General features: G+C 40.0%; 2 protein-coding genes across 9 annotated transcripts in view; both read left to right on the top strand.

The window, feature by feature from the left end:
- Positions 1 to 7,032, top strand: part of TRERF1 (transcriptional regulating factor 1) — a 76,597-nt gene extending 69,565 nt beyond the window's left edge. For all 6 annotated transcript variants that reach the window (XM_015621962.3, XM_015621960.3, XM_015621961.3 and 3 more), the window contains 5 exons: positions 1,032 to 1,120; positions 1,954 to 2,067; positions 2,761 to 2,949; positions 3,396 to 3,604; positions 4,244 to 7,032. In XM_015621962.3, the coding sequence (XP_015477448.1) occupies positions 1,032 to 1,120; positions 1,954 to 2,067; positions 2,761 to 2,949; positions 3,396 to 3,604; positions 4,244 to 4,565 (923 nt within the window). In that variant the 3' untranslated portion in view covers positions 4,566 to 7,032. The remainder of the gene's footprint in view (positions 1 to 1,031; positions 1,121 to 1,953; positions 2,068 to 2,760; positions 2,950 to 3,395; positions 3,605 to 4,243) is intronic.
- A 990-nt stretch (positions 7,033 to 8,022) lies between these two features.
- MRPS10 (mitochondrial ribosomal protein S10) lies at positions 8,023 to 15,106 on the top strand. 3 transcript variants are annotated; one of them, XM_015621963.3, is made up of 7 exons: positions 8,023 to 8,104; positions 11,082 to 11,140; positions 11,261 to 11,333; positions 12,387 to 12,526; positions 13,030 to 13,138; positions 14,241 to 14,330; positions 14,588 to 15,106. In XM_015621963.3, exons 1-7 carry the CDS (start codon positions 8,069 to 8,071, stop codon positions 14,672 to 14,674), a joined length of 594 nt encoding a protein of 197 aa, XP_015477449.1. In that variant the 5' UTR covers positions 8,023 to 8,068; the 3' UTR covers positions 14,675 to 15,106. The 3 variants fall into 3 exon arrangements, with proteins under 3 accessions (XP_015477449.1, XP_018861640.1, XP_033369201.1); XM_019006095.2 differs by lacking the exon at positions 8,023 to 8,104 and adding an exon at positions 8,185 to 8,623; XM_033513310.1 differs by lacking the exon at positions 8,023 to 8,104 and adding an exon at positions 8,703 to 8,723.
- The last annotated feature ends 2,920 nt before the right edge of the window (positions 15,107 to 18,026 follow it).

Below are 18,026 nucleotides of genomic sequence, written 5' to 3'. Positions count from 1 at the left end.
TGCATATTGCACATTGTTACAGTCTCTACCTACTTGTGACTTCTGCCACAGAGGATTTAAATGTCTTATCCCAAACCATGCAAGTGAGGAGCTGCAAAAGGATATTATAAAAGGATCTTTTAAAAGGTTCTTACAAAAGGAGAACAAAAGGATATATGAACTTCTGTGTCTTCAAATGTACAGTGGTGTACATGGGAATAAACAATTCAAGCCTTACATAGGAACTTATGAGCTCTGTGGTGGTACTTCTCAATTAGAATGAAAGTTTGGGATTGTAATGATAGTTCTAAGAAAGTATCAGCTGTATTTTACAACAGCTAAAAAATAGTCAAGCGCTAAGAGGATAGAACACATGGTGATGCCACAGTGAAAGTCTAGATTTTATGTGGATTTGTGCGCCTTTCCGGTCCTCTTATCTTTATAGGAATGTTTTAGTATTGGAAAAGGTTCAGAGGGGGATAGCAGTAGTGATCAAAGGTTTGGGAGTGATAGGGCACAGAATTTTGAATAGCATGGAGGTGGTGGTCAAGGTTGGGTTCACTTTCTCCTCCACTTAAAGAATGGTCATCCAGTGAAGCTACTGGGAGTCAGGAAACAAAGAAAGAGTGTTGGTTCTTCATGCAGAGGGTCCACTGACCTGTGAAACTCCTTGGCAAAGGATGTTTTGGGTACGAGAAGTTTAATTGATGGAAAGGAAGAGTGGCTCAGCCACTTAGAAGGGTAGTTACTAAATAAGCAAATTGCAGCAGACTCAGGAAATCCCCTGTGGTCAGAGATTAGGAAAAATTAGGGAGATGTACTGTATTTGCTTGCCCTGATCTTACTGTTTCCTAGGCAACTGCCTGTCACCACTGCTGGAGACCAAATACTGGTTAGATGGGCTTTAGGTCTGAGTCAGTACAGCCATGCTTGTATTTGGGTAGTGGCAATCACTCATGTGCCTGAGACTTCCTGGTTCTCATTTCAGATACGGCGTCACCATAAAGGGGGTGAGTTTTTATCATTCATAATGATTTCACTTTCTTTTTAAGGCTCTGACAAATGGACACATCAAGAAAGGAGACTGTTCAAAGAGGCATTGTCCACCTACAGCAAAGATTTCATATTTGTACAGAAAATGGTAAGGTTATTTCTATTCTATCAATTTCTGGGTTTTTTTTTTCCTTTTGCTCTATTCTGTTCATTATCCCTCCAGTACCAGACCAGCTGATTGCAGGCATAGAGGCAGCAGTGGTTACAAGAACACCGATAGGAATGGTGTAGTCATTGCATGTACTTGTGCATTAGATACCAGTAAAAAACAGTTATAAATAAATAAAATTTGTTCCTCTTGTTATTACATGTGAAAGTTTTCACACCTGGAATCCAAATCATGGCATTTTATGAATGGGACAAGTATGGTTTTCCATTATCGTCTTGGTGTTCTCTGGCAGTTTGTTACAAGGTACCAGAGTCAGTGGCATTGAACCTGGTTCCAAAAAGGGTTGAAACCTGTTACTAATGAGAAAACATGTTTGGGCTTACTTTTCATGGTCTGCCACAAAGCAGAAAGGACAAAGTTATAAATCTCAGGGCACAGTACCCTCCCTACTCATTAGCTCAAATGTTGAAAAATATGTGGGTTTATGCTTAAGTCTTAATTCCTGGATTTCTCAGTGGTACTGTATAACTGAGCTACAAGAGTACATTCTGAGTAATCTTCTGTCTGGACTTTAGAGAATCCCAGAGAAATCTGAAGTTGAAAATGTCAACGTAAATTTAACTGAAAAAAAAATTTAAAAAATAATAATTCTACAATAATACTCCTGTTGCAGTCAAACTGCTTCTTTTTTTTTTTTTTTTCCCTCCTTTGAATGTTTGAGGTATAAACCTCTTGGAGTATATTAAAATTGTGTTGAATGAAAGCAAAAAATTAAGACTGGACTAAGGAATTCTGCACTTCCTTAACTACAGGTTAAGTCTAAGACAGTTGCACAATGTGTGGAATACTACTATACGTGGAAGAAAATCTTGCGTTTGGGACGGAAACACAGAACACGTTTAGAGAAGAAAAGAGATGAATGCCTGGTAAGTCTGAAAGAAGATGAGAAAGTTTAATACTTGATAATTTCTGTTTGTCCTGTTTGGAGGAGGAGGTTGAATTAGGTGACATGGATATCTTCCAATAGGAATTATTCCACACCTCTACGTTATGTTCTGTATGAACATTTCGTGACCTCAGCTACACCAAGATTTGTGTGGCTGGACTGTAACCAGATAAAAGTGCATTATCTAACTGTAGTCCAGAGAAAGCTCTGTAAATTATCCCTGTGCCTGAGTATGCTCCTAAAGGCTGCTCTAACATTCCAGTACAAATACCACTTGGGATGTGTTGGTTTGTGGGTTGGGGTTTTTTTGGTTGTTTGTTTTGGGGTTTTGTTAAAGTAACTTGACTACAAGTACAGTGTACACGGCCTTTCTGATGGCAGGAGGACAGCACTGCACCTGGCATCTAGATCTTTGGAGCCACAGCTCCCTAATACACACGGAGGCTGCCTTGCCTGGAGTACTGCAAAGAAGCTTTATGTGCTACAGCTAATCCATTAGGGGGTGGTACCTCCAGTAAGACCAGAAGTTCATTCAGGATGGGAAGAAATACTGATACTGGGAAGCACACATGACTAAACAATATGCTGTTCCAGAACTGTGTATGCCCTACTATCTGTGCTGTCTATCTTTGCCCATATTTCTAGTGTTCCTTAAATGCGCTGTCTGTTTTAGACAAGTGGAGAAGAGGAAGTGTTAGAGGAAGATGAGGAGATGGAAGAAGACAGAAAGGAAGAAAGGGAAATGCAGAAATCACCTGACCCACCAGCAATCTCTCTTGTTGGACCTATAGATGTACCTGCCGTTCAGGGTCTTTCACTGTCTTCATCCTCCTTCATCTGTGAAATGCCAAACTGTGGCGCTGTACGTGTGTTTGGCATATTTAAGGGGGAGAGGGGGGTGTGGTGGTGGTTGTATGTGTAGGCCAGTGAATTGTGATTTTGGCTGCTTTTAATTCCCACCCCACAAAATATAAGCAGTTTGATCTGTACAGAAAACTGAATTCTGAGATGACGTACTGGTTAGAAATACTGTATGGCAACAGCTCCAGTTAGGTTATACAGTTTTAATAATAGGATAGCTCACTGCTTTGTTTTATTGTGACTATCTCCAACTATAGTGGTATATTGCTGAAAGCAAGCACCATTTGAGTGAGTAGATGGTGCGTATTAGACCTGTACACTTGTTCTGTTGTGATACGCATTCAGCATCCTACTTTCTGCAGTTCCTTGTTTTCTTGTGATTTCATGGGGTTTATTGTTTTGTGTGTGCTGTTTTTCTTCCCTCCCCTCCACCCCGCTCCCTGCCAGGTGTTCAGTTCCCGACAAGCGCTGAATGGCCACGCTCGCATTCACGGAGGTACGAACCAGGTGCCAAAAACACGCTGCACCATTCCCGGCACTAAGCAGAAATCTGGTACGCAGAGCGGATACTGCTCCATCAAGAGCTCACCTGCCCACAGCACAACAAGCGGCGAGACCGACCCAACGACCATTTTTCCTTGCAAGGAGTGTGGCAAGTAAGTGTGACTGTCTGCAGTACAGCATCGCCTCTGCCTGTTTAGATCCCAGATCAGCAGTGCTGTGAAAAAACTCTGTATTTTGTTCTGATTGTCTTGGAAGAAGTTTGTCCCCTAGATGATAGGTTCTCTTACCAAAACTTTCAGAGGTAGGTCTGCATGACATTTTACATGCCCCCTGAAGTATTTACTCCTATTTCCCACTTACCTGCTAGAATTTCTGCATCTGACATACCAGCTTCCTGCTTCATCACAGACTTGAATGTGACAGTGAGCAACTTTTTCTGTGTTTCTCTACTTGAGTTTGTCCATCCTAACATGGTAATCCTTCACATTTTCCCTGTTGTGCAAGATGGTTGTGAAACCAATAGAGGGAAGATTAGGATGTGCATAGACACTGAAGCAGGTGTGGGAGCTACAAACTACCTCTGGCAAAATCAGAGTAGGCCATTTTGATACCATCAGGATGTATAAATCTGGTAATATGTCCCTGAAATTCACACCATGGCATTGCAGACTTCACTGACTGCTATTTCAGGACAAGGAAGCAAATGTACTGATAAGTTGTTGAGTCTTTTTTGGCTCACTTCATCAAAAGCAGTGCATTTTAATCTGATTTTTTTTCCCTTTAAAATTTAGGGTCTTTTTCAAAATCAAAAGCCGCAATGCTCATATGAAGACTCACAGACAACAAGAAGAACAGCAAAGGCAGAAGGCTCAGAAAGCTGCTGTGGCAGCAGAAATGGCAGCCACTATTGCAAGAACTACTGGGCCAGCTGGGCATAGTTTGATCCCCCTGGATCACATGAGTTTGGTTAAACATGTTGAAAATGTTGGTGACATTGATGATGATGTTGTTCCGGATCTGGGTGATGTCATGGAAGAGAATGAAGTTATGGATGCTGACCTCTTACTGGATGATGAAGATCCAGATCTACTGCAGGATGATGCTGAGTTGTAAATAAAGTCATTTGATAGACAGCTACTGAGCACACCCTGAATGGATCAATCAGGAAACCTGGACTGCTTGTTTATTCCCACTGATTGTAAACTACCTGTTGAAAATTATAATTCTTTTATCCAGGTCGAGAAAAAAAAAAAAATCTGCTTTTTTCCCTTTTTTTTTATTAATTTGTGTTTTGGGGGAAGAAATAAATAATTGGTACAAATATTCTTATAAGCTGTTTTTATCTGAGCTCTTTTTGCTGATAACTTCCAAGGCCACTAATTACAGAAGTTCATGGTTCTGCTATCAGTTCCTACCAGATGGTCCTGGTAGAATCTTTAGTCTTTAACTCTTCCAAGTTTCATTTTACCCCCATTACAAGAATAAATTTCACACACTTCTGATGAAACATTTTTTTTTGCCTATATTGGATCATTTCCAGCATCTTCTAGAGAGTAAATGTCATCTCTCTTAAAGATATGATTACATTATTTGTCTTTGTGCTGCCATTTTAGGCGAGATGGAGGAAAAAAAAAAAATCTGGTTTTAACTGTGAAAGAGTTAGTAATATCACAGTTCATTTTCAGTTCTGTCTTGGTTACACAGGACATTTTAGACCTTCCATTTTAGCAAGGTTTTGATCTGCTGATTTTAAAATGACCTAATTTCAAGGATTGAAGAAAGAAAATGATTGTTCTGTGGTTCACATCCTCTAATGGCAACACTGAATCAGAAACGCTGCCTTGGTAATCAGATTGCACTGGAAATATTGTCCCATGACAATAAATCACACTGTGGAATAGCCATCTCGGTGGTTTTTGGGGAGTGTGCTTGAGCAATGCTTGCTCTCTCACCAGGCAAACACAGGGAAGCATTCTTGCCATTGGAAAAGAAACTGATACACTTTCAGCACCTAGCTATAATGTGTTATTCTTGTGCCATTTTCATTCCTCTTCATTACATCAAATTCAGCTGCTGTTTGTTTATTATAAACATGCTGCAAAGGTGAGTTGATGTTGCTGTTTAATGACTATTTCTCCTCCCTTAGGTTCCGATCTACATGCTGGACACCTGACACAGTTTATATAAATTTAGATTTGGTTCTCCAATTAAACAGGATCTTGAAAGAATTGTACGTTTCAGAATAAAAAAATTAAAGAAGAAATGGAGTTAGGTTGAGTGGACCTTTAATTACAGAATGTGAATGCTGATTGCAGAGCGCTCACAGGCAGCAGCACTGGTTTTCTTGTGAATTTTGCACAGTAGATGACTGTTGTTAACTTTATAGTTATAAGACGTATTTCAGATCTTCTAGGATTCAGGTCTGTTTGGGTGGGGGTTTTTTATGGGTTAAGTTTTATTTTATTGGGTTCTTTTTGCCATATTCCTAATACCTTCACCATAATCTGAGGGATGGTAAGTCTTATTTTCTACTTGTTATCCTTGTTTAACTATGCAAAATGAGGGTAAATCACACCACTTTTATAGGAGTTACTGGACCACACAAGTTCAGAACCAGTGAGACCCACTGACAGAGAGAGGTGCCTTCTCTGTCAAAGCCAAATAAGTGAAGCCAAATGAACATTAGTTTCTACTTAAGTCAAATGTTCTGATGCTAAAGAACAACTCTTCAGGAGAATGGAAATAACTTCTTAGTTTTCGCTCAGTGAAGTTCCTGTGTACGTGGTTGTTTTAGTGTTTTGGGGGGGTTTTCCAGAGGTTTTTTGTGGTACGGTTTGAGCAGTGGGTGGAATTTCACTCCTGTCACGTAAGGTGTTCTCACTCACTGTACCCTTGAGCTTCAGATCAGGCAGCAGCAGCCTTTTCTTCCCCAACCTGCCACTCAGCACATTCCCCAGCAGTGTCCATGCTGTGACATTTTACGTTTACCATTGCCATATGCAACCCAGGTTCAGCAGACTGGGTGCTCAGCTGTGTACCACCAGTGAGACCTGCTGACAAAAAAATTTCATAGATAGTGCAAGTCTTTGTGGTTTGCAAAGTGGAGACTTTTGTGAGCATTAAAATGCATTGGCTTTCAAGAGCCTCTGTTAGAAACAGCCCAGCAGAGTCTACTCTTCTTCTCCCAAGCTTGTATAATTTTGAACTGTTAATAAAGGATCTTTGTGAGAAAGGCTCTACACTGGAAATTGGACAGTTTTTCAGTTCCTGGTGGTTAAAACCTGTTCAAGCAAAATGATGATTGAAATCAGAGTTCTGCTTGAAGAACTGGCTGAAATACAGTAGAAACTAAGGAGCTTGATTCTGAAGAGCAGCTCTATATTAGAGAGTGACAGTGGCACTTTTTTAGTAACAATTGGATGAGACCTGTGCTAAACAGTATCTATAAATAAATATATATGTATACACACATACATACACCTGGTTAAGTAACATTAATTGGGTGCTGTTGTATTGTACAGCCAAGAATATCATAAAACAACGATAACCAAAGAAGTTATTCATAAAGGAAAAAAAAAAAGCAGTACATTATTTAGGCCTCAAACATTGACTTCGTCCTTATTAAATGTTGCATTGGCTGATGTTAAATGTGCTGTTCTGACTATTTGTACGTGAGCTGAAATAGTTTTGTTTCAGAAAATTTTTTTCTTGCTGATGGTTATTGATGGAAAACTTCATTATTGGAGCTAGTCCTCTTTGATAAAACCTGTACATACAGAAAACATATTTTATGAGAAAAATCTTATTTTCAATATTTAACTGTTATTTTATTAGAAGATGGTTGTGTAAATATTTTAGGCGTTTTAGTGTAAAAAGCGAACTGTAATTTTAGGTGGCAGAGGAAGTAACAAAATAAAAAATATATACATTTGATAGAGCTTGTGATCTATGCTGGTTTCAGGTGCCCGTTGTTAGCATTTGACTTACACGCAATTTTAGGTTAATCTCACACTGCCTACCTGGCTGTGTGTATTTAAGGATGATTTAGTGGCACAAATTACTACTTATTTCCCCACCCCCTTTAAAGATTTGGTACCGAACAGAAGCTGTGTTGTACTATTAACAGCTATTTGTATGTGTAAAAAAGAAAGGGGTTCATGTGCAATTTCCAGTCATTTTTGTATTTCGGTAAAATAGTCGGATGGGTTTTGCTCTAACGGGCTTGTATCCTTTTCTAAAATACTTTAAGAGCGGGGAGAAGGTTGAAAGCTAGGGTTCGTGTAACTGGTTTTGTTTTGGTTTTTTTCAAAGGATTCCTAGAGAACAGGACGGGGAGCGCCTGTGAGGGGACCGGCGGCCGCTGTCGGCGGGAAGCGGCTGAGGGGGAGCCGCTCCGTCGGTGCTGCCCTGAGGCCGCGCTCGGGACAGGCGGGAAGCGGGGTGGGGAGCTGAGCTGGGGCTGTACGGCTCCTTCCGCGCCGTGCCAGCTCCCAGCTCGCCTCCACACCTCCGAGCGCTGCCCCGCGGCCTGAGCCTCCCCTGCGGGGGAAGGCGGTGCGGGATGCGGCCGCTCTTCTCCTTCCGGGCGATGCAGGGCGGGCTGGGGCGGAGCCAAGATGGCGGCGGGGTGGCTGTGGCGGCGGCTGTGTCAGGTGCGGCGTGTGGCGGGAGAGGGGACGCCGTATCCCCGTCCTCTTCCTCGTCCTTTTCCTCGGTGTCTTCATTCCTGAGGGGAGTGGGAAAATGGGACGTGGCAAATGCTACCCTTCGGGCTCCGGGAGGGATGGCGCTGTACAGCGTGGGACTGCACGCCATCATCGCCTGGCGAGTCCTCAGAACTCTTCCCTGCAGTTCTGTGGTTTTCCCGCAGTTAGGGCGGGTGGAAAGGATAGTGAAGATTAGGTGACTTGGAGGCCGTGTGCTAGGCGAGTTTCTAGTTTTAAAATTTTCAAAGCTTAGAAGTTACAAAATAATGGGAGAGCGTTTTGCACTGACGATGTTTGCTAGTTTGGACTTTAAAACAGTAACTGCTTTCTCTCAAATTGAGAAAATCTGAAGCCCTAAATTGTCTTCTGTGTATGCCGTGTGTTCTGGACTTTGCAGACGTCTGTCTCCCCCTGACACTTCAGAGGCTCTCAGCCAAAAACCTAGTGTTTTGCACTAGGAGAGGGGTAATTATGTTTTGTGCAAAGTCTTGGTTCTGTTATGTTGCAGTCTTTGAGTGTCATTTCCACCGTCTATGATAGCCATTAGCAAGAGCATATCATGAAGGTATTTATGAATTCCTGCCCACTGAATGCCATATCTACCACCTGAGTGTATCATTTTGTCAAAATTTGCATAGGGCACCTTTAATTTAATGTTATAAAAACTTGTGATTTGATGCGTGTCTGCTTGGTTCGTAACAAAGGGAGATGGCATGTGGTAGGAATAACATGCACAGTCAGAATATTGGAAAGGCTGCAGACCTTAGTGTTTGGGATAGGACTCTACTGTTCCATTAGGGTTTATTTTATTAATTTTATGGCTTGAACACTGAAATTTTTGTACCTAAAACCACATAGCACAGTACACTATAAGTGCATATATTTTTGCATGCAAACAATAAATCCTTATTACCAGGTCAAGCAGTTATAAGTAAAATAATACATAGCATAGACTGCATATGCACATGCATAAAAAAAACCCAAAACAGATAAAAAATTCAGTTATTATTACAGTTAATAGCATTACATTTGTCATCTGGGGTCAGATTCTGTGTCATGTACTTGCACAAACAGCTTAAGCCCTGCACACAATAGTCTTTTATGCTCATGGGCTTGTCTGCTTCCTGAAGTAGTGTCAGGTGATTGTTCCTGTGCTTCATATTGGCATTGAATGGAAGGAAGGCAGCATTCTGACTTTAGGGAAAGAGAATTGAGGTGAAAATGTCAGCATAATTTTGTCATAGTATCACAGGCCTGGATTGGAAGGGACCCTAATGACCATCTATTTCCAACCCCCTGCCATTTGCAGGGACACCTGCTAGACCAGGTTGCTCAGAGCCCCATCCAGCCTGGCCTTTGAACACTCCCAGGCATGGAGCATCCATAGCTTCTCTGGGCAGCCTGTGCCAGTGTCTTACTACTGTCACAGGAAAGAATTGTTTTCTAATATTTAATTTACCCATACTCTCTTTTAGTTTGAAGCCATCCCTCCTTGTCCTGTATCCCCTCTTGTCCCTCTATTTTATTAGGTGTCATTAGACAATTACTAGCTGTATTTCACTACTTTTAGGTACTAAGATTCAGGTAGTTCCCAACATAAACTTTGAAACTTTCTGAATATCAACTACAGTGACAAATATTCAGTGCTCCTAAAACTGCCTATTTTGTTATGCACTTAGAAGAATGTAACAGTAGTTACATTCTCTGTAAAGATCTGGATTTGAAAGGATTGCTTAAGGAGAGGCATTTGTACCATAGTCAGTATTGTAAACAGACATCTCCCCTGCCTCTTCCTGCAGTCATCTTCTTTACTGGAAGCAGCATTTGTAGGATAAATTGCAACTGAGGCAGAATTACTTCAGAAACAGCTTTGCTCTGTATGATGCATACTGGAAAAGGTTAGCATCGTAGCATCAGTAGTAGCATCACAAGGTCAGTTGTGCATACCCATAGGCAACTACAGTAAGATTACCTGCAAAAGTGTAAAATCTGGATTATTTGATTAAACAGTCACCTATATAACTCTTGGGAGGGGTATCTGTCTTCTCTCTTAAAGCTGTGATTCCAGCACATGTCAAAAAAGAGCATCAAGGGGCAAGATAATGTAACTAATTTGATTTCAGCATTCTGCTGCAACCCTGAGGTTCTGTTAAGCAGGAGTTCCATTCCCCCCACCTGCCCTTGAGCAGTCTATAATTTTGCCAAATTAAGAATTAGTGGAAGGAAGCTAGAAGACACATAATGTTCAGAAGGGAACAATTATTCTAGTATGAAAGATAGTAATGTTACATGATGAACAACTATATTCCTTCTCTAACACAGAAAATCATGTTGTATTTTAAACATGGCTCATTTACTTGTAATAAGTATTTCTGTTTAAATGTCCTCTTCAAAATAACAAGTGTCCAAGATCAAAAGGAACTTTTTTCTGAAAAAAACCAGTAAATTTCCAGTAAAATTCACAGACTAAATTTTTGCATTTATAGGATACTTTTTTCAATTGCTTTTTTAAGTCCTACTTAGGCTTGTCACTTGGCAAAACTTACATATATTGTACCATGAAAGTAAAACCAAAGGGAAAATATTATTGTATACAGAAATAGCTTCTGATGCCACAAAAATATATTTTTCTGTTAAAAATATGCTTTGTGATTGCTATTCAAGTGCCTCAGTAGTAAGTGCATACTGTTACTGTGCCCTTAACATGCTTCTTTTTTTAGGGCTATTGTATTCTGAAATACATTTCCATGCTTCTGTTTTCCTGTGTTTTCCAATGGAGCAAACTTCCTAGTTTGTTAAATCAGTGCCTAGGAACGTGCTGTGCTTTGGCGTGCAAAAAAGTAATCTTTAATAAACCTGTGTTAACTGGCTGCTTTCTGGTGTGGGGAAAAACCCCACAACATAACATATTTGTTTTATACAGGGATCAGCTTTTCCTGTCAGTTATGCAAGCAGAATTATGCAAAAGCAGTATTTTCTTCCGTAAGTGTAACAGCCCCTCTTCCTTCCACTGCTCATCCATAGTCCCTGAAAAAATGAAATCCAACTTTTGGATTTTGAAAAACAACTAATTTTATGCTTTTCCCATGACTTTATTTCTAGGAGCTCCAACTTGATGGGAGCACGGCTGTCTGGATCCTATGGTGATACACAGGAGCCTAAGACTAACCCTTTGGTGAGTGTTCTGTAGCACAGTATTTTGTATATTAACTTAGTAATAAAGAGGACATTAAGAAACACTTGAATTCTTATCTTGCAGCTTTTTGAAGGTCTGAGTGGTGTCACATTTATCATAGAGAAAAAAATAATTTAGATTACTGCTATTTGAGATTTTCTGGTTGTTTCGTTGGGTTTTTTTCCCAAGAAGATTTCTGTAGCTCACAGTTGCCTCTCAGTAACTTTCCCCCTTTTCTATTCAGCTGTAACTCTTATGAAATACCAACATTTTGGCCATATTCAGTTCAATGCCTGCAGCAGCTTAGCAGCCTTTTGACAAGGGCTTCAGAAACATCTGACAGGCAGTATTAGATCTACAGTGCTGATCCAGTTTTCCTGCTGTGGCTGGTACATGCTGGATTTAGTGTGCTAAACTGCCTAGGAGTGAACCTCTGGGAAAGTCAGCACTTCTGCACTCATTAAAGCTCTTCCAGTTAATCAGCAAGCCCAGACCATCAGAAATTGATGCTCTAACTGAAAGCCATAAACTTACACTTTTACAAACCTGAAGGATAATACACAAATAAATGGGGGAGACTGCTGTGTTTAAAGTAGTCTTGGAGCTGACTTAGTAAAGTGAGAATTCTGGTTGCTGTCTATAATGTTCTATTTAATTTCCATACCCAACCAAACTCTTGGGTATTTGCACACTGCTATATAAAATACAAATATTGTTCCAGACTTGCTTCAACGATGAGTTTCGTTCTAGCCATTCTTAGTGTTTTCCTCCTTATATCTATCTGGCATTCCTTTTTTTGGATGAAGAAATTTTACCTAAATGTTCAGAAGTGAGCTATCTCTTCACACTTTGCCTTCCCTGTTAGAGTGAGACCTATCAGTCAAGGTAATACAGTCAGACTCTGTTAGACAAACTAAAATAAGCAGCTCAACAGGTTGTGGGGTGTTTTTGCTCTCTTACAAATGGGGCATGCAGGCTAAGGAAATACGCAGTGCATGCAGTATTTAAGGAGACCATGGTGTGGTAACTCTTGTTCTTCCTTCAAAAATGCAGGTGTCTATTTCAGATGAGCCAGAAACACTGTACAAGAGATTGTCCATTTTAGTTAAAGGACATGATAAAGCTGTGTTGGACAGTTATGAATATTTTGCAGTGCTTGCAGCTAAAGAACTTGGCATCTCTGTTGAGAAAGTGTAAGTAACTGATCTGTAGAGTGATATGATATGGAGTGAATTGCTTCTGCTGTCATCTGCTGTAATTCAGGTCCTTTCCTTAGAAGTATTTTTTTATTTTTGTAAGAAATGGCTATAATCTGACATTTTTTTTCTCAGCTTCTAGATTTAACACTTCTTTGATGGCAGGACAGTGATGAGAAAGCAGCAGCAGTTCTGCACTCAGCAGAACTCAGTGGAACTCAGTTCCACTGCCATAGTGGAAGTGCTTTTTATCTACATGAAGGATGCTGACAGTGCTTTCAGTGCAGCTGTCAGTGCTGTAGCTTCCCTGACCCAATGCTAGTTAATACCTGAGTGCTAACCATGCCCATGTGAGTTAATAACAAACTGTACTAGTGTTCCATATTTCCTTGTAGATCTTCTAAATGTCAAGTAAGAACAGATTTCAGCATAATCTTTCAGATAAACTTCTATTATCATCCTTTATGTAACATGAACATTTCTTTTTCTTCTTTGCTCAGAGATGAGCCCCCAAAGACAATAGAACGATTTACACTTCTCAAGTCTGTACACATTTACAAGAAGCACAGAGTTCAGTATGAAATGAGAACACATTACAGGTGTTTAGAGGTAAGAAAGAAGGAAACAAAATTGTTCTAGGTGCACAATACAAAGATATTACTACATGCTAATGCACAAATGAAAATGTTTCGGGGACAAGAATGCAGGAAAATATTGGAAAACAGCTGACCTACTTACATAAAACATGAGTTATTCTGAATGCACAGCCTACATAATTTTTGGACCAAAATGTCTTTTTGACCATCATCTTAATAGCTGAAAGAATGACTAAAGAAAGTAAGGTAGAATTGAGGATTACCTTTATGTGTGTTATGCTCTTGGTTTCCAAAAGTCATTAGGATGAGAGTTTTCTCAGGAAGGGAAGAAGATTGCCAGTCACTGAGGGTTCTGTTCTTTATCTGTGAATAGGTTTTTGAGCAGTTTTTGAGCAGACATACTTTTGTCCTATGTAGCATCATGTGGCAAACTAAAACTGCATGTAGGAAATAGAAGAAAGGAAGCATAGACAAACCACCAGCTTTGTGGCCAATGACACAGACTTGTGTATGGTTTAGAATGCAGCTGTGGTTGACTTTCTTAGAAGAAAGGTTTACTGCCAGCATTTTGTGGCTCCTGGGTGTCTTACTGTAATTTGCACAGTGCTTAGCAAAATGGGACTGTGAGTCCCCTGACATGAGTGCAGTACAAGTGGCTGCCCACAGACCAAAAGCACTATTTTTGCCTTCCAGGAAAAACTAAAAGATCAGTAATTCAGTGGAACCAGGAGAAACTAAAATGTCAGTATTTCAGTGGAAATGAGTTGCAGGATTTATAAGAGTCTTGAACTTTGGGAGTATAGAAAAGCTGGTGATTCTTGCATAATCTGTAATTAATTTCATCTGGTACCTGCAGTGTTAAGATCCACTGCTTCCATCATAGTCAATACATGTGCTCCCAGGCAGCATGTGCAGTTCTGCAGAGTGAAGTGACTACTTTGTATGAGGGTTGAGTACAGATGAACTGCTTATGTTCAAAATATTATGGAAGTTGGCTTCCTGTGAGAGGTTTGGTCCCATAGCGAGGGCTAAAGAAGCTATGGATTTTTTTTTTTATTATTTTCTTTGAAGTATTATTAATTGTAGTTTATTAAAAAAAATTCTTTCTGTTTTAGTTGAAATACCTAACAAGCAGTACTGCTGCAGTTTACTTGGAGTATGTACAACGAAACTTACCTGAAGGGGTTGCCATGGAAGTGAAAAAGGTCTGTTTCCACCCCACATTATTAACTTTTATGAGTCCTGATGCAAGTACCACTAACTACTGAAGTCTTCAGAAAGTCAGCCGAGAAAATGGACGTAGTTTGATAGAATTTGCCGAAGTATTACGTTAGAGAGGCTGTATTGCTTGGAAGTGCCACTAGGTGGCGTTTTAAATCTGAGTCATGTCTCAAACCAGAAAAAATAAAGTAGTTAGATGTTAGCTGGCTGGTACAGTAAATGGTGTTTTTCTTTCCTTTAGACTAAGATAGAGAAAATACCAGAACACATTCGGAAACCTGTTTGGGATACACTACCTCAAGAAGAAGAAACTGAAGTGAAGTCTTGAACACACCAAGTACCTGGCTCTGTTCGTACTGAAATTCATTGCTCCTATCAACCTCATTTACTGAGACAGTCCATTATTAAATAAAGGTTCTCTTATAAAGAAATTATATAAACTCTTGTTTCATTAAGTTATTCTGCTCATAACTCCAGTACATATGGACTGAACTGTTCTAATGTTTGACTGTGTTGTGTGATCAGTCATGACGGTCATTTATAAGTTTGTAGAAAGGTACAGTTTATTTTTACTTAGATATGTAAAAGTATGTGTATATATACATAAATATAAATTCACTGTCTCCTTTTGATACTAGATGGCTTCTGAATGCTGAAATAATTGCAAATCCACTTTATGTTTGTGTAATGTTTAATATTATGGATGCCAGATTGTTATCAGTTTATCAATTCTGGATAAACTAGTTTGTTGGATAAACTATTTCCCATCTTTTTTTCTCCTACTTACACCACACTTCTCTAGTTTTGCTTCCTGACACATTTCTCAGCAAGTGCCAACAGCAACACTCCAACTATTGATTCAAGTTTTGTCTCAAGTAATCGTCTTTCTACTGAGCAGCTCCTGATTTTCAGTCAGAAAATTTGTAGTTGCAATAAAAACCCCATTCTTCCTACCATTTATAGACATCAGGGTTTGAGCATGCTCTGTTGTGTTCTTAGGAGTCAGACATCCAAAGTTTAAATGATCCCTGTCTGAAGTGCCCACTTTTGCATCCATATACCAAAATTGTCAGCATCAGCAATTTCATTCCCTTAAACAAAGGCAGTATGTGCCACATGGGATGTTCTGTGCATCACAGCAGATCTTTGTGCTTCACAGGAATGTACATCACATTCCTACCTTGCTAGAATTCTGGTTTGAATATGAAAGGAGTGATTTCATATGTCAGAAAGAGAACATTTCATATTCTCAGAAAGAGAAGACATGAACTCCTTTCTTACCTTTCTCTTTGCTACAAGCCAGCGTTGTAGCGTACACATCTTTCTCTTCATTACATCCAAAGAAGTGCATACAATATAAATAAATAAGCATTTGACTTTATAAGCTATATATGACAGTCCCTTGTGTAATTTACACTGCCTAAGTAGCTTAGGGTAAAAATTGAAATTTTAGCTCTCCATTCATGAATTTAGATAGAAAGGGTGTGACCAATGCATTTGTTCCAATTAAAAACACACTAAAATGAAAAAAATCTCACAAGGGAAGGGGCAAAACCAGAGGTGGAAAAGCAGGTGTGAAGAAAGGAATGAAAGGGAGTTGCTGTGAGACAAAAGAGTGAAGGCAATAAGACAGCAAGGAGAAATCTGTTCTGTTTAGATTAGTAGAGTTCTCTAAAATAAAGAAAGTGGCTTTTAGAAACCATCTGTCTCTGGAGCGTCGTGCAGATAAAAGTGCTGGAGATAAACAGGTAGCAGCAGCAGACGTCTGCTGACGGGGTTTAGTTGCGGTTGCTGACAGAATGGGGTCAGCAGAACAGCTTTCAAATAATGCAAGCTTTTCTCCTTCCTTTTCTTTCCAATATTATTGCTGGAATCAGAGATGCTGGTAAAAAGAACATTGCTGGTGATATGTTGCCATGTTAGGAAGTAGGAGCTCCAGGGTGATTTTACAAGTTCATTTTAAAAATTGGATTTAAAATTTTCAAGTGGAGAGATCTAATTTAGGAGAGAGATCATATAGCAGTGGTTACATGTTCACTGGTCTATGGGATATCAGCATCAGTGCTGCTTTACTGCCAATGACCACAATGACTCACCACAGAGAAAATGAGGTGTTCATTTCCTGGGAAACACATCTAAGACACACATTAATGGCACCACAGTGTTTTAAGTAATTTAATCCCAAACATCCTAAACAATCTACTGCTCAGGTAGAATTCTTCTCACACAAGGAATGGGGAGGAGGGAGAAAGGAGTTGAGCAGAAAGAGGGAAACAATCCCAGGAGTATCATTGGTTTCAATGGTGAAATTGAAGTTGGGATGGAGAGATGAAAAAGGAGTCAGAATAGACTTCAAGTGACAGGACCAAATCTTCTAAGCTGCTTTCTAAACTTTCCCATTCTGGTGAAAAGACGTGTGAATAAGTGGCCATGGAAGCAAGTGCTGGCATTCAGAACATCACAGAATAATAATGTGTTTTTAATTCATAAGGCAACATCAAAAAAGCAGACTGAAACTCCACAAAGTAGTGTGAAGTATCATCATAGCCAGAATTTTGGAAAGAGTGTGCAAACAACACTGGAGTTTGAGCTACAGGACCAAGGTCCTATAATTTTCCCTTTTTAACACACAAGAGTACAATCCTCAGAGTTCCTGAGCTCTCCTGATTCAGCTCTGAGGAGACTCCTGCTGTTCCTGCTGTCTCCCAATGCCAAACTGTAAATCAAGAAACAATTCTGCAACCAAAAATATACTGCCTTTTTCACATTCATGACAGAAGTGGGATTGATTTGCAGTATTTTTCCCCTTACAGAGCATGGCTGCCGACTTCACCAAAAAAAACCTGGTAGCTGGAAATCGTTTATTTTTGTGTTGTTACATAACATGTTGGCTTTGACAGAACCTGCCAAGGGAATTTCTGCTGCTGGGCACAGCCAACTGGTGCTGCTGCCTGTATACTGTGGGTACTGGGAAAAGCAGGTCGGCAGAGTGGATTAAGACAATTTCCCCCAAACCAGAGGGGTTTATTGAAGGTACAGACCGTGAGATTAACAACACACAGGAGTAACTCCTAGAGGCTTCTGTGTAACTGAAGTTAATGTGCTTGCTTGCTTCGGTCAAATGCATGGATGCCCTCAGGTCAAGATAGCCAAGAAGCTACAATCCAAATGCTAAACTCTTTTTCCGTGTATTTTTCTTCCAAAATATTCCATGCCTCCATCCTATTTGGAATTACGTTGCTCTCACTTCTTGTACTCCCATAGACAGACAAACCTATTGTGTGTGCTTTGCACATTACACCACCATTTACAGCCCCTCATTACGACAGACTAGAGGAGTTACAGCTAGGTCGTACAGAAACACGGGGATATGCGACAAAGAAGTTTAATGCAGAGAACTGAAAATTAATTTACTTTATTTGATACAATTTATGGTTGTTTCTGAAAAAGTCTCTCCATACCTAGTAAAGCACCCTTAAGCAGCGCGTACGCACGATTCAGCAGTGACTTGTTAGAAGAGCCAGAATTTAGTGGGGTTTCATTTGCAGCTTTTGATTGCGCCTTTTAGAATAAAGCCGTCTGAATATTCATCACTTGTGTTGCTGTCTCTAGCCTGGTTGCAGAGGTTTTCCCAGAGAATTTTAGCAAAGCACTGCAGATCACGGGTCAGCGGGAGAAGG

The sequence above is a fragment of the Parus major genome, chromosome 3, assembly GCF_001522545.3.
Source record: "Parus major isolate Abel chromosome 3, Parus_major1.1, whole genome shotgun sequence".
In the NCBI taxonomy this organism is placed as follows: Eukaryota; Metazoa; Chordata; class Aves; order Passeriformes; family Paridae; genus Parus; species Parus major.
This window is presented reverse-complemented; position numbering and strand designations above follow the sequence as displayed.